Genomic DNA, 23,381 nt, shown 5'->3' on the forward strand with positions numbered 1-23,381 from the left:
AAGTGTGGCGCGTATGTCGGGTCGATCGTTATTATAATAAGACATTACATCTCGAAGCTAAGGCGAAAATAAAGGAAAGATTCGGCGCGTGCGTAATACATTTCAGATCCTGTTTCGCATATTCTTTAACTCTCATAGAACGAACGTTGAAAATTTGTTTTACAACTGCAGCCGAGTATTGGTTGCCTCGCGGCCAAACGCGTCTCGCTCGCCAACTTTTCCACGCTCTCCTCCGTTCTCGAGACTCGCGTGGATCCTCGCTATATAAGTATTTCTACAGATGCGGATCTGCCGCCACTTTCCACCGTTTCGATCGATCTTACTGGCGGTTACATCGTTCCACACGGATTCGCAAAGCGTACATTCGCTTAGGAAATCGGGAAACATGTACGCGCAAGACGGATCGAGAAGATGGAAAACTCGGGAGATCGATCGATAAGCGAGTGAAACGTACACAAGCCACGAGGACAAATGGGTGGAGGTTTTTATCGAAAGTAGTATACTAGCGTCACGCCCGTCCGTCCTTATGTTGCCTCGATAAAAATTCTAAGAGCTACTTTGTCTTCGACTCTAAGATCCTTACTTTTGTCTAACTTAATTCTCCCCGTGAACTTTTGTTTCGTCCTCGACGACGTTTGAACGGAAAACTGCATCATCATATCTTCCTTCAACGTAAAACGTATCCAGCAGCAATCTTATAGCGTCAATATATCAATTTATGTATATATATATTTTTTTTTTGTCTCATATATATTTACTTTACTTTGTGTCCTATATCAATAATAGCGTATTAGATGCATTTTTTTTCTTCACTTATACCTTATGTATGTAATATAAGTATCTTTGTTTTTCTTCATCTGTTCACAGATATATCAAAATGCGTAAACGAAAGATTCTCGAAATATCCGTTCCCTCTGATAATTCAGTTACACGCTCTCCCCTCACCCCCCCTCCCCCAGCTCCCCACTCTCCGTTTATCCATCCATTTCCGTTCTTTCGTACAAGCGAATCGAAAAGAAACGTTTACGAGAATATGCCATTCAGGGTATTACCGGTGGTGGGTTGATCCAAAACAGAAATTTTGTCGGGTTTGCTTGTAGATTCTGTACATTCGCTCTACACGCACACAAAAGATTCGTAGACACATTGCGTAATCGACAGGAAAAATTTCCGATCCGATCCGATCCGATCCGATCCGACCCGACCCGATCCGAACTGATCCGATTCGATCCGAATCAATTTCATCGGTCGGCATCGATACGAATCGGTCGAGATCGGATCGATCGTACAGTTTGAAAGTAAAAAGAAAAATTTTCGCAAAATATTCGAGTTCCTCCTTTGATTCTATCCTCGACTATAACCGTGCTGTTTAATCTTCGCAGAAATCGCGCAGCGTCGCCAAGACTTCGAGACGAGACGAAGAGAATATGTACGTACTAAGAAGAAATGTTTATTTTACGCAACGTCCCCACAAATAATTCCTTGTATCTTTATCATCTGTACTTTGTTTTCCGGTTTTCTTTGTTCCGTCTTTTTTTTCTCTTTTGCATTTCTTTTCCACTTCTGTCGCAAATGATTCATTTGGTGATGCGAAATTTCGAATGACTTTTCATCACGTACAAGTGGTCACGGTCTACGGGACACGTTAAATTTTTTTTGTTTGGAAGGCACTTGCTACTTTTTTTTTTATACAATATTAATTTTAATCTTTTCCACATTCTCGCCTGTTCACATGCCCCATCCTTTTCTCTCGCACACTCTCTCCCTAACCCCTCTGTCTTTCGGCTAATTCTTTCTCGCAATTTCGTTCGCGGCTCTTTGAATTATATTTCTTCCTTTCTTCTTCCAATCCCATCTCCTCGCTTTGACTCACGAATTTCTTTTGCTCCGCCCTGCCGCTGGTTTCGTTCAAATTTACCTTCTCGTTGAACACATTAAGCCTAAATCGTAATAAAATCTTTTAAATTCGCGATCCTCTTTTCCTTTTCTTTTTCCGTTTCATTTTTTCCCCCTGAATCGATCGCTCTCTCGCGCGTCGTTCCGATTTTCACGAAAAATAAAACGCGTCCGATCGCACTTTTTCTCGTCGACCGAGCGCTCGAATATTTTCACCCAAAAATCTTTCGTATCAAGAATAACGCGTTTTAGAGTTTTCCCGAATTAATTTTCTAATCGCCGATAATTAACTTGCTAATCGATTCCTCCCGAAACTTTCGTACGAACCGTTTAAAGCTTTCGTAGGGGAGTGGCGCGAGAACAACGTTTTCCAAAAAGTTGCCTAAACAACGTATAACACGATGGACAGCCTATACGCCCCATTCTCTTTTTTTTCGAGCAAAAGCGAAAAGCGATGGTCTTTTCCTTTTACAGAAGGCCACTTCAAATTTTTTTTTTTTTTGTTTTGTTTACTTTTTAATACTTACAAAGAGTCACTCCAGAACCAGTGTGCCAACTTTAAAAAATTTGCTTTTTTTCTTGTTTAGAAAGTTTCGTTCTCTCTGTCACACGCGCTCCTTTCTTTCTCTCTGTCTCTTCCGTTCCATTCGCTCTCTCATTCTTCCCCATCCTGTTCATTTCTCACTTTCTCTCTGTCTTCCCCCTCTTTCTGTTCCTAGGATGACTAGGTTCGATACGAACTCGCTCGTACTTAGACGTCGCACGAAATCTCTGAACGGCGGTTCGTGGCTAGAACGATCGAGGAGTAGACGCGAATCATTTGTGAAAGAAATTCCGAGCTGAATTGGCTTGACAGCGTGCGATCGACCGGCTAGAATTCGAACGATTCCGTAGAGGAATCGGTTCGTTTCGACGACTACTCGACTCGTGTCGTTCTTCGATTGTCGAGGATCGAGGGTGTTCTCGCGAAAAGTCGTACGCGTAACATGTAAAATTTTGAAAAATAGCACGATCTTTCCGAAAAAAACATTCACTCGCACGTATCACGCTCACACGTTCGATTCGCTCAGTCAGATGCTCGCGTTCGTCCGCTTTCAACGTTAACACAGGCACACACACGGCGCTCGCGCGTCTATCCACATTTTCTCTTGTTCCAAATTCAATGAATTTCACGGTAGTGTCGTCATTAATTTTTCGTTCCCTAATCTCTAAACCTTATAATTTTTATACTTGGCATACCCCAAATATGGCAGGAAGGCAATCATTACACTTAATAAAGTACAGCAATCGGTTTTGTTTTCCCTTTTGCGTGCTAACGCGTACGCACTAGTCGAACAACTTTTGTTTCTCTTTCGTTCCGTAGAGATTTAGAGCGTCGACGTTGTCTCGATCGACGAACAGTCGCAAAGCGAATTTTGTACATCTCTTTCGCTTTCGTAAGATTATTCACCGTTTTATTCTTCTCTTCTTCCCTTTTCTTTTTTTTTTTTCATTATTCTTTTTTCTTTTTTTTTTCACTTCGGAAGCGCAACGTTTCTCGAATCGATCGTCCGTTTTACGAACGGCTGTAATTCCACCAGTCTCGTCTTGCTTTGCAGCGTTTCGATGCGATCTACACGTGGAACCGCGTTACGAGAAATCCACGGTATTTTCTCAGTCCGTCTGTACGGACCAAGTTGCTTCCAACGTTCGGCGAGTCCCGACGAGCTGTATATGTCGACCCACGCGAATACTGGCTCGTGCCACGAGATCGCTTCCCAATTACTATACATTTGGCATATTAAACGTACGGTTATCGTATATGCATAGATATATAAATCTCGAGTGTAAGCGCGTGTCCGTGCAGCACACTCGCGTCCACGCTTTCGCGCGCAGTCGGATGCTTCGTAACGAGCTCCGATCGAGCAAAGTTAGCTACGGAACGTTTTCTTAAAATAGGCGGCCTTCGAGACTGCGTCGGAATCGGTCGAGCGATCACGATCGATGCTCGAGGTCGGTAGGGAGGATTTGGCTTGAGATTCGAGGATCGAGGATCGAGAATCATCGAGGATCAGGGGATCGAGCATCGATCGTGGCTGCTCCACTCGGCGTCGCATCTCCCATGGCTCCTTCTCTCTCGATCATTTCCCTTTCCCCTCCCTTCCCCTCCCCTCCCCTCCCTCCCCGTTTTGATTGTAAAACTCGAACGATCTTCGCGCGAGATCGCTCTGGTATACTGCGGTATCGTCGCGAGGACGAATGGTCGGAATACGGACCGTTCGAGGCTGGAAGCACGGCGCTCGATTCGCCGCCGCCGTGTCGATTACGCGATCGCGCTCCGACGAATCGATCACCGCGGTTATACTTTCGAATAATCCGTACAGCGAGCGTCGCCTCCTCGCAGATTCGCCTCTGCGAGAAGCGTCGACGAGAAGCCTTTTGTTAGGATCCCGATGGAAGTGAGACGCTGTTCTGCCGATCCAACGGGCAACGATCAGCTCGTTCGATTTCGAGCATGTCGCGCTTACTATTCGCAACGCGAGTCGGTTAGCGGCTCCAGCTTAACGGGAATTTTGTCTTTGTCCTTGAGTCCGTGAGGACTCTTTACGAGATCCGCGATGTCCTCCTGGAAGAGATTCTCCGGTCGTGGGCTGACGAAGCTTCGCGCCGGCTTGTACGTCATACCACTCACGCCGATGCCGACTTCCACGCTGCTAGGTATGTGTCCAGGATCCATCAGAGGGCCGAGCGGACTCGCCAGAGGACTCTCCATCGGGCTCTCTGGTGGACCGCCGGAGCCTGGACTGGCCAAGCCCAAATTTAGCGGCGAGTTTCCGTTGTTCCCGCCGCCTCCGCCGCTACCGTTGTTACTCCCGATAACCGGTGTACCGCTGTTGTTGCTGTTGTGGTGATGCTGGCTGGCTTGCATCGCTGCCTGTAGATTCGACGAGAGGCTCGTCGACAGATTCGTAGACAGGTTTGTCGCCATCATATCGTGTTGCTGCGAGTGCGCCGCCGCTACCATGCTGCACATTTGATGTCGCAGTCCTACGTCAACCGACAACCCCGAATATTAATTTTCTTTCATTTTCTTTCTTTCGATGGAAAGCTGCGCCACCGACACAATTAGGAAGATAAATATTAGCTTGTCCGCAAAGTGTCTTTCTTTCGCAAACGTGTCCTTTACGACAATGCAGCGTCGTACAAACGCGAAATGTCGCGCTGTTTGTCTCGACAGAACCAAATCGATCGTACGTAATTCGACGAAATAATATAAAACCAAAAGCCTCGGTGCGTCTATTATTTCCTCGTGAAACGAAAGAGACTTTTCGGACAACCTAACACATATACACGGTAGTCTATCGTTACCTTGAGCGACCGCAGCAACCGCGGCCGCGGCTGCCGCTCCGGGGCTGACCGCGCCTTCGGGACCGTTGCAAGCCGCGTAATTTGCCAAACTCGGATACATCGAAGTCGGCTCCTCCTTCACCATGTGCGGCGAGTGTCCATCGCGGAACACCACTGCTCGAATCACACCGCGAATGTGCTCGTCGGGCCAAACACCCAACAGAATCCTTTGCGGTCTGCCTCTGCCTTTCGGACGAAGATCTGACCAGGCAAAAAAACAAACCAATGGGTATACCGATGTCTCGGTATTTCCGGACAACGTCCGCTTCATCGCGAACTCTAGTTACGCTGATTTTCAAAAACCTAGGCGAGTAGTTTCGCCTTGGCGCGCAAAGGTTTTTTCAAGTTTGTCATCCGAGCGAAAGAATCTTAGAGTATCCGACTAATACTCACCGGCTCCTCCATCGGCACTCGGACCCAGCATATTGTGTACTCGATTCGCGTACAATACGAAGGTCGGGTATGGGATGTCGTATTTCCTGCAACAAAGTATCGGGAAGCGTGTGAGAATGAGAAGAGCTGTTGGATCGGTGGTGTATGGTAGGATCGAGAGAATGTTTGTAGCTGAAAGCGGCAGCACGGCGAAATCGATCGATTCTCGTAAAGATTATCGGGCTCGTTCCGCGAAACGTTGCTCGATCGGGCAGCACATGTTCGCACAAAGGGAAACAGCCTTTAACGACTACGCGTTATTACGCGCGTGCGATACGCGCGTTTTACGACTAAGCTGTAAAAGTTCTTAAGTTGATCGCTCGCCGAACCCAACAGCCAATTGTTTTCCCTCTGTTTTAACCCATTTACATCCGACGCAGGTTATCGTTCGATTCTCGCAACTAAATCATTTCTACCGAATCGCTCGAAACTTTCGCCGCAGATTGTTCAGTCGCGACCAAACAAATTGCAACCTTTGTAAATTAATTTCGCTCAACCATTGCGCGAAACATCATCTGGAAAAACCGGTAAACCGATACTTTTCGTCTCGAACGATTAAAAGCGAGCGATATCATCGATGGCCCTCGCGAAACCACAACCGCGATAATCGCAGCCTGTGTAATCGAGTTTATCGAAAATCTCATTAAAAATTCGGCGTTTCGTTAGAACGGTCCGATGAACTTTCTTAGTTTAATTTGTCCCGTCGCGCCACGAATATCCGCCTGATAATGAAATTCTTCTCGCCACTTTCCTCCAGCGAGCAGGGCGAACGTCTGATGCAGATGTAATTCGGACCACCCATCTGGTTGAGCAGCGACGCGACGCCATTCTTTATTTGGTTAACGCGAGAAATTTGGTTTCGGTGATGGCCAGACGGAAGGGGAAAACGAACGACCGTGAACGGAATTTCGCGAACTCGCGACCAACGAGAGCTTCATACGTATATAGTTACCTTGCTGCTTGACTCAAGGACAATCCTTCTTTCAACACGCTGAAGATCGCCTCCGCCATGGTTTCTGGTCGCCAGGACTTGAGCGGGCCGCGTTCTCGAAAGCGCAGATTGTGCACCAGGCTCTGATTGGTGTTCCAGCATTTCTGCCACATCGATTGCAGCTGATACTGGTAGCTGTCTGTTTAGTTTACGCCCCCCGTGGAAAAAGAGAAAACAGAAAAAGCACGGCATTAGTAAGTGTCGGGATTTTCACTGGTCGAAGGAAGATGGGTGAATTTTAACATCGCGAGATCAACCTTTCGATCCATCTCTCTCTCTCACTCTCTCTCTCTCTCTCTCTCTCTCTCTCTCTTCTATTTCTACTTTTATGCATTTTCGTTACGTCGTTGCGACGCATCGGTTTCGTTAACGCGATCGATCGATCGATCGATCGAAAAGCTGATTCGCTGTCACGCGAGCGTGTAAACGGACGCTCGTCGATTCGCGTGAACCAATGCAAATGCATCGAAAGAATCGAATTGAATCGAATCGTTTCGAATGCGACGATTCGAATTCGACGAAACGATGCAAGCGTACGACATATAAATAGGGTAAATAACCAGACGTAGGTAAGTCGAGCGAAGGTGCGAGTATCGTGTAGTTAGGTTCCTTTGTAGCTGCTTGGGCGAAGCGTACCTGCGAACAAAGTATTGAAAGGCAAGTTGCGGGCGGGGAAAAGTGGGAACGGGGAATAAACGCTGCGTGTCGTGTACGTTAATCGTATCGATTGTATTATCGTTGGCGTACAATCGTTATAGAATAAAAAAGAAAGAAAGAAAGAAAGAAAGAAAGAAAGAGAGAGAGAGAAAGAAAGAAAGAAAGAGTTCTTAACGAAACAAGCTCGATCGTCGATAGAAAATATTTTTTTCTTAACTTTAAACGTTAATCGCAGGCTCGCAACCGTTTGCCTTGGAGCGCGCGAGTACCATACGACTCGAATACCGGCTACGCCACGAACGGTTGGCCTCAATTCGCAACGATTATTTAATAGTTAACTTATTGGGTTTAATTGAGCATCCTCCAATTTGACGATTAATACAATTAATTGGAAAGGAAGGCGCGCGTGCGCGCCTCGGTACACGCGCACGCGTGTCCGATCCAGACCGCGAGTCGTCCGGCTTCGTTTTCAAAAGATGCAGCGAGATCGGTGAACAACGAGTAACCTTATGGTAACCGCGATTATGGTATTTTGCTCGATTTTCCGAATCGCCGAGTTCCCATCGTTCGTAACGAAGAGACGACGCCGGTCGTGAATCGCGTTAACGTTAACAAAAAATCAATTAACGTTAGGTAACCGACGCAGAGCGTAGAAAGGGAAAATGAAACGAACATCGTCGTAGCGCTAATAATACGAGCCACGGTTTTTCCTTGAAATCTCGACGGTTCGTCGAGAGAAACGCGGTCTATTCGCGACGAGTATTGTACGAGGATCGGACAACGGGTCCGTGTTACAAAAGTAATCGGCCGAGATCGATTTAACGCTATTTCCGTCGTAATTAAAGCGAAACGATGCACGAACACCAGGTGGAAAATTAGCGCGACGAGTATATTTACCAACGGAGCCACGGCCTGACCGGGCGTTCCGCGATAAACGTTAAAAGGACGTGCCTCGTGTTACGTTACGCTGCAAAGTGTCGCTTATTCGCTAATTACGGCGAATGCTGGTCGAGTACGCGGCGCTTTGAGAATTTCCAACATCTTTTTCGAAAATATCTTCAACTTTCTTAAGGCACGCGCCATAGTTTCGAAAGTATATTTAGAACGTGAAGACGCAAGTTGTCCGTCGGGCATAAGGTTGCAACGTTCTCGAGTTGCAGTATTTTTCGTATTCTAGCAATTTTTTTGCATACAAAAATATACAACGCAGGCTAAATGTCATCGAACCGCATTTATTGCGCAACGTTCGCTAATCGCGTCGGAATACCTTAGCAGCGCGGTTAACAAATTCGAACGATTTTCAACGTAGAAAACAATCGACGACGAGACAGGCGCGAGCCTGCGCTCGAGCAAAGTTGCTCGCTTCCAACGCTAAGCAAATTCGTACTAAGCAAATATCAAGCTGTTATAAAAGTTCCGTCGGACCATAGCCGCTATGCCACTCACATCGGCATCCCAAATGTTTGCTTTGTATTATTAGCAGGTGTTCCACTGCAAACACCATGCTATAGTTACTAATTGTTAAAAAAAAAAAAAAAGAGGCAAACGATTCGACGTCATCGTCGTTTTTTCTTTTTTTCGAAACACCAAAGAAACCATGTGGAAATTAAAACGACCGGAATGAAATTCCGATCGATGGAACGTAGAACAGAAGCGATGCGAACGTTCATGGTCATGGTTTTGCATCGAACGAAACCTCTACGACAGCCTGACGCAATTTCGTCGTAACAAACTCTCTTAACAAATCGTAACGACCAACTTTCCTGTCTTTACGAATGGAATGATCGCAAGAAATCCGATTAAACGTTCCCGTCAAGGGTCTATGATTTACAAGCAGGTTTAATAAAATAACTCTTACGCAAATTTCAACGATAATAAATTCGTTGGTATTACGATCGAACAAGATATTCCATAGAAACATCTTGCGATTTCTAGGATTAAGAGCTCGACGTTTTTATCGATCTATCCGATATTCGTGACGACGAGGCTCGAGTCGCAGCGACTAAACGTAAGAATCGAATTCGTTAAACTACGCGGATTGGAAGACGTGGTGCAGAAGGCACTGGATTATCGCTGGAACAATCGTTAGCCGCGATAACGCAATATATTATTATTGCTCTTGCTACGTTCTAAACGTTACCGTTATCATTAATTCCTATCGCTTATTATGGTCCCATTGTAAAGGATACGCGTCAGTTCGAGAACGCCAGGCTTGGAAAGAATTTGGTTCGCGAACGAGAAATGGAATGCGCATGGAATGTGAAAAATATCGATCGAAGGGGAATCGCGGAACGCGATAAGACTCGCTGTTTCGTTGTTCGAAACAAACGTTGCAGAGTATTCTAACATCGTCTGTCGTCTGCGTTTCCAGCGATTACGTTCGAGCGTAACGCGCCGAAAGTCGACTCTCGGGGGAAAAAAGGCACAGTTTTACAAGGCTTGCACGGTTCGCGTTGCTCGCAATGGCGAGACACAGACGCGGAAAGCAGCACGCTCTTTCGAGGAAGACGGATTTATCGTTTACTGATCGTTTTCGTTCTCGTCGTTGAAGTAAAGCGATACTATCGAGTGCTTTTTACAGAAAGCCCACCACCAACGGAAACCAGAGAGACCGTTAAACACAAAGTTAGGGTCGCGTTTTCGCCTCAGCTTTTCCACGAAGTTGAGGATCGCGTTCAGCGACTTTTTCGTCCGACGATTGTACGGACTGACGCTGATGTCGCAGCAGAATTCGAGCACGGCCGTTTCCTCGCTCGAGTTCAGACCCGCTTCCTCCAGGACCATCATTCTCTTCGTCTTTCCCAGGATGTTGTCGTACAATGTGCCTTTCGGTATTCCGTATTTCGTGGACGCCTGGGTGAAGCGCATCTTCTGAGTAACCACAGCCTCGATCGCTTCCTGGAGATCGTGCCGCGTCCACGTGGGCGCCTTCAGCTTCAGCAGGGTGGAATAGTCAGCTAGAAAATAGTCAGGGATTTCGACTTTTTTCGTGATACCCTGTGGCTGCACCTATCCCAGATCGAACGATCTTGGAGGTAGCTGGCCGTCGGACTCGATACATCGTTATATTTTTCGTTTTTTTATTTTTTTTTTTTTTTCGCTGCTACACTTTCCCGCAAATACCATCCAAACTTGCCCCTTTCTCGATCCCCTATTCCCACCCCTACACACAAGCATCGCCGTGTCTTGTACTCCTTCGTCGTCTCTCTTTGCTCCGTTTGCGCATTATTCGTCGGCCACGTGATCCTTTTTCTGAGAATTTCCGTGAATTGCGAGAACGTTTCGGCGGAAGATGTGAAGATTTATCGCGCGCGCGACCCGCGAACAACAGTGGCGCGCGACGGGTGGAAAAGAAACGGAGACAAAGCGGCGGAACGATGAGACGCGGCACGAATCGCCGATAAAACGTTTAATCGCGGCGGACGTTTCGCGAATGCCACCGTTCCACCACACCTTCCACGAAAGCAGAAAAATCGGAACGAGTACCGAGAAGAAGAACCGGCATGAAATATGCTTGTAAAAGCAACGGAGATCGTCTGCTGTGTCGGCTGTGAAATCATTGGAAGATACTAATGGCGAGCGCATAAAACGTTCCGTTGCAACATCGTCGATATCGCGCGAGACTTACCAACGATACCACTAAAAAGACGAGAAGCACATAAACGAAGAGATTAGGTGGAAATAAAAACGGAGGATGCGAATGCGCGTCGGTAACCGTCGATGAACCGAGCTATGGTTCGCGTTGATTCGCGAGAGAAGAAGATTTTACCAGACACAGTTCGGTGAAGGGATACGTAGCACACAAGTGGGAGAACTGGCTGCAAATCGCGAGTACGTTATTGGTGCCATTAACGGCTGGCCCCTTGCTCCTCTATCTAAATTGCTTTCTATAATATATTAAAGTAACGCGGATTCTTGCGCTTTATTATTGCCAAGATAACGACACAGCCTTTTTCTTCCACCGCTATATCACCCTTCTCCTTCGTCCTCTACCCTCCTCCTCGTATTCTCATTCACTGCTAGAACTTCGCGCCCATTCCTCCGTCTATACTTTCGTTGGGCGTTCTCCTTCACCGACGTGTTCCCGATTTCTTCGAGCCGCGCCGTCTCCCACCGTAATTCTCCGCTTTTCCACTTCCGTTTCTTTCCTCCCTCGTCTTCTCGCCACTTCGTCCAAGTCCATTTCCGTTGTTATCGGCATCCTCGTCGTTTCGTTCGTCGACCATCGACCGACGACGAAGATGATCGAGTCGGCAAAGGGGAGGAACCGCGATCGCGAGAATATGAAAACTCGCGGCAAAAACGTCATCGCGCGCACCATTTCTTTCTATGTACGTTTTCGTAGAGAATCTCGAAGAACGATCGGTTCGACGTGCAGTTACGTTCTAGTTTCCTGAAATGTGCTGTCGAGACAGCGAGCGGATTAGGTAGACGTGGAATGTGGCGAACAACTTACCTGCTATACTGGACGTGGAGGCTCCGAGCCAAGCGTGGGACGACTCCAACAACTTGGCCTGAAACAGAAGAAACATATCGCGTTAGAATTTTTAGCCATCTTTCCATCTCGATATCTCGATCGCGTTTCGCTAACCAACCGCCACGATTACTGTTTTTCGACCATTCGCGGAGTCGTAAATTCCCGTTACGATTAAACAATCGAAATGATCGATCCCCTATTTCGGTTGGGATAATAGAAGTCGTTTAATTAGTATGACACTTGATTAACTATTCAAAGATACGTTGCGGCACTCGCCAGTAAACTTTTTTATTTTTCTATTTGGTAAACTGTTTACAATCGATTCTCATTGAGAATTATAAGTAAACTATTTTGGCGTGGTACTGTAACTTGGATTGTAAGAGTTTATAGTATGTTTGATTCTAGTTGAATCTAACGCTTCGATCTAAAGGGTATTGTCTTTTCAGTCCGCGGATCTGATCCGTCGTGTCAAGTGATTGGCTAACTAATGGGTTTCGGTGGTTGTTAACTCTTGTATTATATCTGTTACTGAATTTAAGTAAACTTTCCAACGGTTTCTGTCCAGTGGCTCGCTACACAAAGACCCTATTCTTCGGACAAGACGATTGCCAGATATCGATACGTCTTTACAGAATATTTTCAGGTAGCCTAAGGAACCGCTATAAATCTTAGGATTTATTTAGCTAAGGTTCTCCAAAGGAGCCAATTGTCCTAGTCTTAACAGTCCCTAAATTTATCACTTACTGCGGCAAGATACGGGAAATCTGCTTTCCTCATGCGCGATGCTTCCCGCTGGCAACTTTCTCTCAAGGACAGTTAGCATCCTTCTCCAACCACCAACACAGAAACTAACCAATTAACAGAAACGTCCATTTCCCTCACTTTCCGAACCAAGGCTTTTCTCAATGATTCTGATAATCTCGTATCCTTAGACACACCCCATCATAGTTTTCCTCTGCAGCGTCATCGTGACGGAAAGTCAGTCGTTAGACTCCTGTTCGAGTCGATAGTTGGTAGTTTTTTTTTATTTGGTAGACTTTTTACAATCAATTCTCATTTAGAATTATAAGTAAGTTATTTTGGCGTGGTACTGTAACTTGGATTATAAGAGTTTATAGTATGTTTGATTCTAGTTGAATCTAACGCTTCGATCTAAAGGATATTGTCTTTTCAGTCCGCGGATCTGATCCGTCGTGTCAAGTGATTGGCTAACTAATGGGTTTCGGTGGTTGTTAACTCTTGTATTATATCTGTTTCTGAATTTGAATATTTCTTCTTTAACTGTGGGTGTCTTAAGGTCGCGATGTATTGTTTCGTTGGCAACATACCAAGGTTTTTTTTTTATTTATTTATTAAAATTTACAATCAATTCTCGCATTGAGAATTTTCAGTAATTTTCTCTGGCGTGGCGCAGTGACATAGCTAATTATTTATAATAACTTAATACTTATTATAGATAAGTATAATTTATAAGTAAGTATTGTAAATAAGTAAATATTACTTAATATAAATATCTAATTAAATCTAGTGTTTAGGTCTAACGGGTAGTGTCTCTTCAGCCTGCGGATCTGGTCCGACTATCAAGTAATCCAGTAATTAGGGGGTTTCGATGTTTGTTGACTCTTTTGCTATATCTGTCGCTATATTTTGCTATTTCCTCTTTGACTGTGGCAACATACCAAGGTGCATCTATTAAGGACCTTAGAGTTTTTGATTGGAATCGTTGGAAAATTTCTTTGTTGGAATTACTTGCTGTTCCCCATAGTTGGATCCCATAGGTCCAAACAGATTTTAATATGGCCTTATGTAGCATTATTTTACTCTGCGTGTTTAAGTTGCAGCGTCTGCCAATGAGCCGGTAGAATTTTTTTAGTTTTCATTTCAGTTGTTTGGATTTATCTATGATGTGCCGTTCCCGTGTCATTCTTCTATCCAGAATCATGCCCAGATATCTGACTGTATCTTTGTTTGGAATTGGAATATTATTTAGGGTCACCTGTGGGCAGGATTGCTCTCGCAGCGTGAAAGTCATATGACTGGATTTATTTTCATTTATTTCGAAGCGCCACTGATAGTTGTTGGTAGTTAGCAGTAACAATTGACTCGAGTTTCTCGACATCTTAAGCAATCATCATCCGAACTTGTATCGTGCATCGAAACGCATCGACCAGAAGTCGAACTTGTAATCGCGAGTCCTACGCATAGTGTACACATAGAGTATATGTTAATAAATATACAGGGTGGTTAGTAACCGGTGGTACAAGCGGAAAGGGGATGATATCTAAGTACGCGAAAAAAGAAGTCGAAAATATACAATAAAAATTTTTTTTTTAATTTTTCCATCGAGACAACGATCTACAGTGAGATCCGTTATAACGAGACGGGATATAGTGCACGCGTACCGAGCGAAAATTCAAAGTCGATTTTCTCGAAAACAAAGCCTCAAACGAAAAATTTGTATTCTATATTTTCGACTTCTTTTTTCGCGTAGAATCACCCCCTTTCCGCTTGTACCACCAGTTACCAACCACTCTGTATATTGTTAAATATATTCAAGTGTTTCTTCCGCGCCTATCACGATCTATCCACCTCAGATATTATATATGTCAATTGCAACTTTGCAATTTTTGAGAAGACTCCCAATACTTTGGTTCAGACCTTTCATGACAGCGGTACTTGAATAATAACACTTAGAAGTAGCTGTAATCCGATTATGTGTGCGCGAGAATTATGACAATAAGCTTGAGCACGAAGTGACACAACGGGTCGCTGAACGTATCCACGGTCACGGGATGGACGTTTTTACCTAACAGAGGTATGGAGTAATCGTATAGCTCTTCTTAAAAATATAGTCGACCCGAGGAGTACAGAGAGGTACGGAGAAGAGTACATAAGTGCAGTTCGATTTAGACTGAGGAAGTTAGTTGAGTTCTACTCGTGGACGAGTAAGTTGAGCTACACTTGAATTGTGGACCAGTGAGTTCAGTTCGACTTGCACTTTGGAAGAAAGCACATTTGCTACCCCGTTGACCGTGGATTGGTTATCGAGCCTAAGATCATTGCCATTGGCATCTCGAGTATATAATTGCCACGGTTACTTGTCAAATTCTGTAATAGTCATATTTGTACCAGCAAATATCTTCTCTACTGCATAACAACAACGTCTAATCCAAATGAAGATTCGTTACACGCCCGTAACCCTAATGATAACTCGACATATACTTGCAACAACTTCGTAGAGAAGATAGTTACGCTGGTGCGTAGATATAAGTTAAGTAAGTGAATGATCGAATGATTGAAAACCCGGTCAAGAGATGTTGACTGTTCTAAAGTCGACGAACCAGTGAAGTCCGGTGACGATGCTGTTGCAAAGGAAAACTACCGTTCCGGTTCCACCACTGGTCCGGGAAACATGGAAAACCCCACGTTTTCCCAATTTTCACCTGATGCAGCGGTAACCACAAGGAACGTGCAGACTCGAAGATGTTTCATGCCACTTAACGATACATCAAAGATTCTCGTTCTATGACAGTTCCTTAGGGATATTGCGATCCGCTTAATTCGATGTGTACAGCCGGTGGTTTCCTCGAACGTGAAGAGTCACCGGACGTAACAATTACGGATCGCAAGGTTCGCGAGAGAACGCAGAAGGGTTAACGCGTGGAGGCGGCCGGTGGAAAAAGTGAGACGAGGTCGGAAGATGCTCGGCGGAGACCGAGGGAGCGTACGGGTTCCCTAGAAGCGAAGCCTGCGTCTCTGTCCACAACTTTACTAATATGCGAGTTTTTCCGGGTCTCTATAAAGGGGTTGCGAGACGCGGCAAAAGCGCAAGACACACGCAAAGTTGGCTCATTTGAAAAGTTTCGGTCCGCGATTTCCGCAATACCGAGAGATCGGACCGCGCGGCCTACCGACGCCGGACTTCTCATATACCGAATCACTTGCAGGAGCCACACCACTCGGCTGACTTTGCAAATGAATTTTTAAGGGTCGAAGGGCTTCGCTGCTCGTTTGATACGCGCCTCGATCAAACTCGCAACTCCACCGTGCTTTTTCTCTCTCTCTTTCTGCGTCCATCGTGGCTATCGCTGTAACGCCGCGAGAATGCTACCGACGAGAGTGAGACTCTAAACTTTAGCCGGCGATAAACCTGCCCTTTTCCGAGACAACGAGCATTCCTTCGAACCATCCGCCGCGTGTTTACCTTGGAGAAAACGAATTTTCGTTGGTACGTTTGCGCGTTCCTCAGCGAACTGACACAATGAAAGCGGAAATAACAACGGTATAATAACGTAACGAGACGACAAAAGGGAAGATAAAGTAGGTTCTATTAAGAGTTCAAATCCGATCTCCGGAGAGACATTGTGTCGAGACGAAACAGTCGGCACAATAATAATAATAATAATGCTTATAATAGCGGTAGGTGCGGCTGGGTAGCGACTCGTAACCTTGAACGAGAAGATAAGACCTGCGATTCGTTCAACGTTGCTGCAAGATGACGGTGTCTAATTTATTCAAAGCGATAGGAGCGTCACAGCGAAACCCGACTAGACGATGCTCTAACGCGTAAATCTATATCGTGTCTCGATAGCGGCGGATAAATAATTTGAAGATTCGCTGGTGAAACGATATCCAGCGGTTTGGTAATAAAGAAGAGGACAGCCGGGCGTGCACGCGTCTCGAGGAAACCACAAAACGTGTATCGGTGCGACAGGGAAATCGGGTTTGCCACGGGAACAAGTCCATTGCACACTAATGCACACACGCCGCATCCTGTCATGCGTGCATTTTTCATCGTCTCGTGCGGCTGTCGCGGGCTGCGCCTTCAAGAATGCACGTCGCGGTGCACGCGACACGTCGTACCGCACGCTCGACCGCTGCATTAACGAGAAAATTGCTCCTCGCATTCTTCCGACCTTTTCTCTTCCTCTCCTCTGCTCGTCTCGTTTGACTCGTAAGACCGAGCCGACCTTCTTCGGCGCAAAGAATCTCTGCTCGAGACTCGTCCGGCTTGTTACGTCCGTCCGAACGCCGGGACGAAGCTTGTTCGCAACGTGCGTTGCGACAACCTACAGCTTAAGGAAGAAAATCCTGCGTCTGAAACGAAGCCTCCAAGGGATAGCTTTCTTCTAGAAGATTTAAGCTCTTGAACCTTGCAACCGGGTTCGCGTCGTTAATGTCACGACCGACGCACTTCAAAACCGATGGGCTGATGACGGGCACCCACCAGACGGCAAGGGAGTGCACGCGGCAGCAGGAGGTGCAGGGCTCAGACCCAACACCCGGGGGTCCTCCCTACGTCATAAGATAACCATTTGTGTGGGGATGCGACCGAATTGCGAGAGCTTCAGTCTTGGAAAGTCACGGCTGGAGTTCGGAACTAAACTGTCATTAGTGTAATCAAGGTGTTGGCAAATAAATTCTCTCGTTTTTCATTTTCATCGTCATTTTCATCATCGCAAGCGTCGGAGCTTTCGACGCGTGTACGGCCGATCCGTTACGAGTCGCGTCGCTGTTCTTGAAAGAAGATTGAAAGAAGAACTTGAAAAAAGATTTCGTTTTTAGAAATGCGATCGACTTTCGGTGAAACGGTCTGGTCGAATGCCGGCAACGTGATGCTCAGCGACTAGCGAAGCGTCACTTCGATTTCCACGCGTTCAGCAGCGCTTACGTGCGCCGACTTGGCTTGACGGAAGATGGATGGCCTAAATCCAAGGGGACAATGATAAACAAAAGTGAGAACAGACGCGGACGAGCGACGGCGGCCTAATTAAGAAAGGCTTGGAATTTCCGGTTTTCCGGACATCCTCGCGGAAAATCCTGTGAACCTTGCAACGCGAGGGATTTGCCAGCTAGTCGTCTATCGTTGCTAATTCCTGCAAATATTTGCCGGGCAAGGATATAGGCGTGCGCGAAATGAATAGGCGTCGGAAGGACGCGAGGGGAGACCTGATGAGAGAGTATGAAAGAGAGAGAGAGAGAGAGAGAGAGAGTGAATGTATGCACGGGGATTTGAGTGAATGCGAAGGGACGAGGACGAGGACGAGGACGAGGACGAGGACGAGGACGAAGACTAGTCGGTGAGCAGGCTCGTTCTCTCCTTCACCGGTGCCACAGACGCTCTACAGACGCCCCACCGACGCCGTTGACGTCGTCGAGGCTGCCGTCGACCGGCTGGAGTTTCACGCGGCAGAATGCACCGCGCCACGGCAAATTTCTAATCAGATTAGCGCGGATTAGCAAAGTTCGTTTGTTCTAATGAAATTCGTCTAAATTAACGTCGGAAGAGGGAACGCCGCCTGAGGAGGAACACGCCGAGATCGGGAGAAAAGGGTAGCGAGGGAACGAAGGGGAATCGGTGTACAGACTGCACGTTCAAGAACCATCCTTCGATCCCTCTCTCCCTTTTTCTCTCTTTCGCTGCTATTCGATTATCGCGCTCGCGTTACCCGTGACATCAATTTCGCACGGATCCTAAAGAAAAATACAATTTCACCTGTAACCGTTGTTGGCTATGCGCTGCGTTCGTGGCGAGAAATCCGGGAAAACGCACGTGACGGCACGGTGCGAGCGAGCGCTGGAACAGCGGCACGGGACGACGAGATAAAGAGGAAAAGAAGGAGAGGGAGTGGAGCACGCGCGTTGATTGTCGTGGAAACGCGTTGCGGCTCGCGCGAAAACACGCGGCACCTGTGAATCTGCGCGCACGTAGGCACCACGCGCGTGTAATCTAGGACACGCGAGCCTCTCCTCCTCTTTCGCACGCACGCGCTGATATTTTATTCAGCGATATCGCGCGCAAACTATTCCACCGATAGTCAGCCGGTTGTCGCGCTTAAGTTTCCCTCTCTGTCGCCGGTCGTGCGTAACCGAACGCAAACAACGCGTATTTTATTCATCTGGTAGGTCGGATACGCGAAAAACATGGGGATCGTTGCGCGTCGCGTCGAATTACACGGAAACGCGAGAAACGCGCGTCGACTGGCCATCTTTCTGTCTCGGAGTTGTACTTCGTGAAAGATCGGTAAGCTTCGCTTTCTTCGGATCGTCAAAAGTGGGAACCGACGCGGGGAGGGCAGGGACAGACGAGGGCGGAGATCAGGTTCGCTTTCGAACGAGAGACGGGCGGCAGAGAGGTCGAGCGCGTAGTTGGAATTGTTTACAATTTACAGAGGCAATCGAAGCGACTAGGTCGGCGAAGAGAACGGTAGGAGGATGGATGGAGTCCTGTTGACGCATTGACTCGTCATTATCGCTCAACGAATCGTCCAGTTCGATCGGAACGACGCTTTTTAGCGAGTGGCTTTATTTGTGTCCGACCCGTGGACAGTCGTCGTTCAACGAGCAAACGTTCCTCCGTCCCTCTCTCTCCCACTTCTCTTCTCTGTGCCAACCCTGCCAGCCGTTTTACTCGTTTTCACGAGTCTCTTGCGCTCTTTGCCGGTCACTGCTTTTTCGTCGTTCCGTTTTATTTCCAGCCAGACTCTACAGGTAGTCACGTACGGGCGACGGTCGATGGAACTGACCGTTCCGATAAATCCTCTCGAATAGTCGCGTGGACGCGGCAAAATATGTTGCCATCCAGCGAAACACCACTCGCTTCCATTCTTCTCCCGCCACCGTGCTACGAATTTAACGCCAACTTTCTCCAAATCGTTTGTCCCCCGATCCGCCGCGTATCCAGTTCCTCTCATCGACTCGACTTATTATTCCGATTCGACGTCGATCGATCTACCCTGATGCTTTTCATCAGCGGGAACAAGATTACAGAACGCTGCGGAATCCTGTCGTACCTGTTAAATGCCTTGCAGTATCGGTTAGCCGCCGAGGGAATCACCGGTGATGCGTTGGCGTTCGTAACGTGGCTACCTTTATTTCCGACTGAACGGTGTTCTTGACTTCTCGCCAGCCAAACATAACGTCTGAATCTAGTCGGTTTAAATACGTTTCCTGTGTATATTATCGTAAGGAGGTTGAGTGGCCTGGCGGATCGCGCGGTTCGCGAGAAACGCCGCGTTACCGTTTCCACTGATTGTCGGCGTTCGCTGATGCAGCGCGCGCGAAAGAAGCGCCGAAAGTGGGAAACATCGGCCGCCAGCATTTCGGCTAATTTCGTCCGCCGCGCAGCTCATTCGGCGTTCTCGCGATGGATCGTTCTCGGCCTTTAACACTTTACCGACCGCTAGCGGTTCAACAGCATACACGCGTCCGACCGGCAGCTCAGGCGCAGATTTTCCCCGGCGCCGGCTCTGTTTCGGTTTGGACGCTGCGATACCATTCTTTTTGTTCATCGCGAACGGTAAGTTCTACAAATTGGTATAAAACTGTGCGAGCTTACAAAGCGACGCAACTGACGCAACTGAGCAAGGTACCTTAGTACTAAATAGCAAATTACCGCTCAAATAATGAGAAAGACTGTCGGTGACAAAAAGCCGATTAACAGGCTATCGGTCGGTAAACGTCGGCGACAAAAAACCTATTAATCGGCTATCGGTCGGTGAAGTGTTAACATATAAGGAATGGGTTATACGTTGAATAATGTGGCGAGCTGTGCTGAGCTGCAAGCAACGTCGGTGGTCGGCGAACGGGCACGCACACGTGCGTCGAGCTGCAATCGCCGTCGACTCACGGCCCCGTGTATGCGTAACCGTGTACACGCATATAGGCGTATAGGCACGCAATCACGCGTGTTGCGATGAAGCTACCTCTCTTCAGCCGGATCGGGGTGCGTTCGATGCTGCGCCGTTAGGAATAGGGATAGAAACGTGTACCGGCGACGATGGCAAGGGGGATGTGGAACAGTGCAAAGCGGAGTAGATCGGAGTAGAGTAGAATGGCGAAGAGAAAGGAGCGAGAGCGGCGGTAGGCAGCTAGACCGGAGGCAGCAGAAAAGGAGAAACGTAGAGAAAGAGAGAGAGAGAGAGAGAGAGAAATGGAGAAGGGGGCGGCGGGGGGAGGAAAGGTAGGTCGAGCTGGCCAGAGAACGGAGTTAGCGCGATGTTAGCTCGCACGTATGTAGATAGAGTACTGAACTATGTATTAGAGTCGTGTACCTTCCACATAGATATACCAGGGTTTGTATAGTACAAGATTTGCCATTGGCGGAGCCGGTCTGAAATCCTGCACAACGGGTGCTCTCGAAATCCGCACGTGTACCTCGCGACATCTAAACGATACTTTACGAGCCGCGAAAGCTGCTCTGTCGCTACGCCGGCTGGCTCCTCTCCACACCTATCGGGGATTAACCGATGCCTGGCGATGCTCGTAAATTTCACAAATTTTCTTGCTTCCGGTTGGAAGTGTGCACCCTCCCACTGTTCCTCTCTCTCTCTCTCTCTCTCTGCGACGAAAAGTACACATCGCGGGGACAGCGAACGAACGAACGAGCGAACGAATTTATTTCGTCGGCTCGGATAGCCGGTCGGACGAATCTGCGCAAACAGCGATACGGAAACGGATAAATGGCGAAGAGCGTGGAGAAAGTACTCGTAAACTAAGTGCGTAGTATGAAAATACGGCGGTAAGGAGCGGAAACAAAGGGAACAAAGGCGAAAGGAATAGAAAGAAAGGAAACGGGTGGATGTAAAGTGCGGTGCTCCGCTAACGCGAGAACCTACCGAGGCGGCGCCGCGTCACTCGGCGACGATCATGCTCCGAAAGACGCTCAAAAAGCAGAACGTTCTTCTTCGAGCGGAAACCGAGGGGAACGTGGAAACCGGCCGAGAGAGAACGAACGAGCAACGGCGGCAGCATCTGATCGACTCGGGACACTGATGGAACGAGGCAAGGCCGAAGAATCCGGGAATCGTAGACGGTTCCAACGATAATTAAGATAAATAAAAGAGAGAGAGAGAGAGAAAATCGAGGACACAATGGAGGGTTACGCTCGTAACGCAAGAAAAACAAAGGCGGGAAAGAAGAAATAATACGCTCGGTTCCGCGTATCGGGCAAGCCGCGCTACGTTAAGAAAGAGAAAGCAAAGAGGGAGAAGGAAAAAAAAAAGCACGAGCAAAGAGAACGAGAAGACCCATAGAGACGATAGGAAGGTTGAGAAGGATCGAGAAGCGGAACGGGGAAAAGGGAAGGGAGAAGGAGGGGAGAAGAAGCGAGAACGGCGTAGCGGCGCGAACGACCGTAAACTTTAAATTTACGAAGTGATATACACGCCAAACATCCGGTAGATATTTAAACTCCGGTTTCACTAAACTCAACAATAACGTTCGCGTCTATTTCGGGCATAGCCGGCTCGATCCTCGCCAATCGTGTCATAACCGTTTCAACATTTCAAATATCCTAACCGTTTTTAATCGGATCGACGCGCTACAGGCTCGGGCACAAAAACTTTGACGATCCTTTCGAAAATCCACGTTATATGTCGTCTCGATGGCTGGCCCTTTTTTTTATAGCTTCGTTCGGTCGACCGTTCGCTTTGTTCCGTGTCTATAGTCGGACTTTTTCCCACGGATATCGAGAACGAATCCGCCGCCTGTTACTTTAAACATCTTAAAGCAGCGCAAATTTACTTATCGCGTGGTCGGTAATCCCCTTGGGTTTCGTTTCTTCGGCGAAAGTTGCGCGATAGAAAGAAAAGAAAGGACACATCGAAGCGAGCAAACGACTCGGTTGAATATGCGCTCGTCTGCTGCAACTTTTTTTTCTCCGCTCGACGATTAGTCGATAGTTGGTTGGTCAGCAAACGGGTCACAGACGAGATCTGTTTTTTTATTTACACGAACATATCGCTGAGACGACTGTTTTATAAATTATCCTATTTCTATGTGCCTGTGTACGCGGACACGTCTCCCTCGGTTTCTCGAGTCCCGCGAATCAGATCGTATCGTATCGTGCTATGTTGTAATTGCTTTGTAACCCTTTATCCTGTACATTACCTACCGTACTACCACAATTGATGACGCATCGAAACAGACGGCTGAGCGACTAGCAGCGTTGTTTATGAAAATTTGAAACTCCATTCTGCTCGCAAGTTCTATAACCGTGTCGCGACGATGTAGATTATTCCGTTCGTTTGGAAATCGATCGAAATGGCTGTGCGGTGCTGATCGACACACAGCTTTTTGCTATCCTTTCTTTCCCAAGTTTTTTTTCTCTTGTTTAGGTTCACTGACCACCGCCATGCGGCGGCAACGGCAATATGTGCGACGCGAAATCGCTGTCGAAAGCGAGGAAAAATTTTTTACATTTCGGAAAAAAGGTGGCGTAAAATAAAAACGTAATTTAACAGGCAGTGCAGTTAACAGGCTGAAACGTTCTCAACGAGAAGGAGCCGAATGTCGACGACGAGAGAAACGACAGACGCGTGGAAAATGCGTAAGATCGCGACGTCCTTGTTCGGAAGTTCCGGTCGCGGCCCGCGAATTCCCAGCCAATTAACGTGCCTGATTCTAATTCGAGCCGATTAAAACCGCGACGCCCCGGCAATATCGTTCGAACGATTTAATTTAATGCGGGGTACCGACTCGATTCAATCCAAATCGATTCCGGTGCCACTCGATTGCATTAATCCGGCCGATTAATTCGAC

At 47.2% G+C, this 23,381-nt stretch overlaps 1 protein-coding gene across 2 annotated transcripts in view; it reads right to left on the minus strand.

Annotated features, from left to right (window-relative positions):
• Positions 1–1,108: 1,108 nt before the first annotated feature.
• LOC117207677 (protein bric-a-brac 1-like) overlaps positions 1,109–23,381 on the minus strand; it is a 217,726-nt gene continuing 195,453 nt past the window's right edge. Inside the window, exons 5-9 of one of the 2 annotated variants that reach the window (XM_033448083.1) lie at positions 11,820–11,877; positions 6,668–6,845; positions 5,677–5,762; positions 5,245–5,484; positions 1,109–4,923 (exon numbers count right to left, since the gene is read on the minus strand). In XM_033448083.1, the coding sequence (XP_033303974.1) occupies positions 4,403–4,923; positions 5,245–5,484; positions 5,677–5,762; positions 6,668–6,845; positions 11,820–11,877 (1,083 nt within the window). In that variant the 3' untranslated portion in view covers positions 1,109–4,402. Of the gene's footprint in view, positions 4,924–5,244; positions 5,485–5,676; positions 5,763–6,667; positions 6,846–7,411; positions 10,321–11,819; positions 11,878–23,381 lie in introns of those variants that run through there. The other variant, XM_033448084.1, reaches the window with a different exon arrangement.

Source organism: Bombus bifarius, unplaced genomic scaffold (genome assembly GCF_011952205.1).
Source record: "Bombus bifarius isolate JDL3187 unplaced genomic scaffold, Bbif_JDL3187 scf7180000008045, whole genome shotgun sequence".
Taxonomy (NCBI): Eukaryota; Metazoa; Arthropoda; class Insecta; order Hymenoptera; family Apidae; genus Bombus; species Bombus bifarius.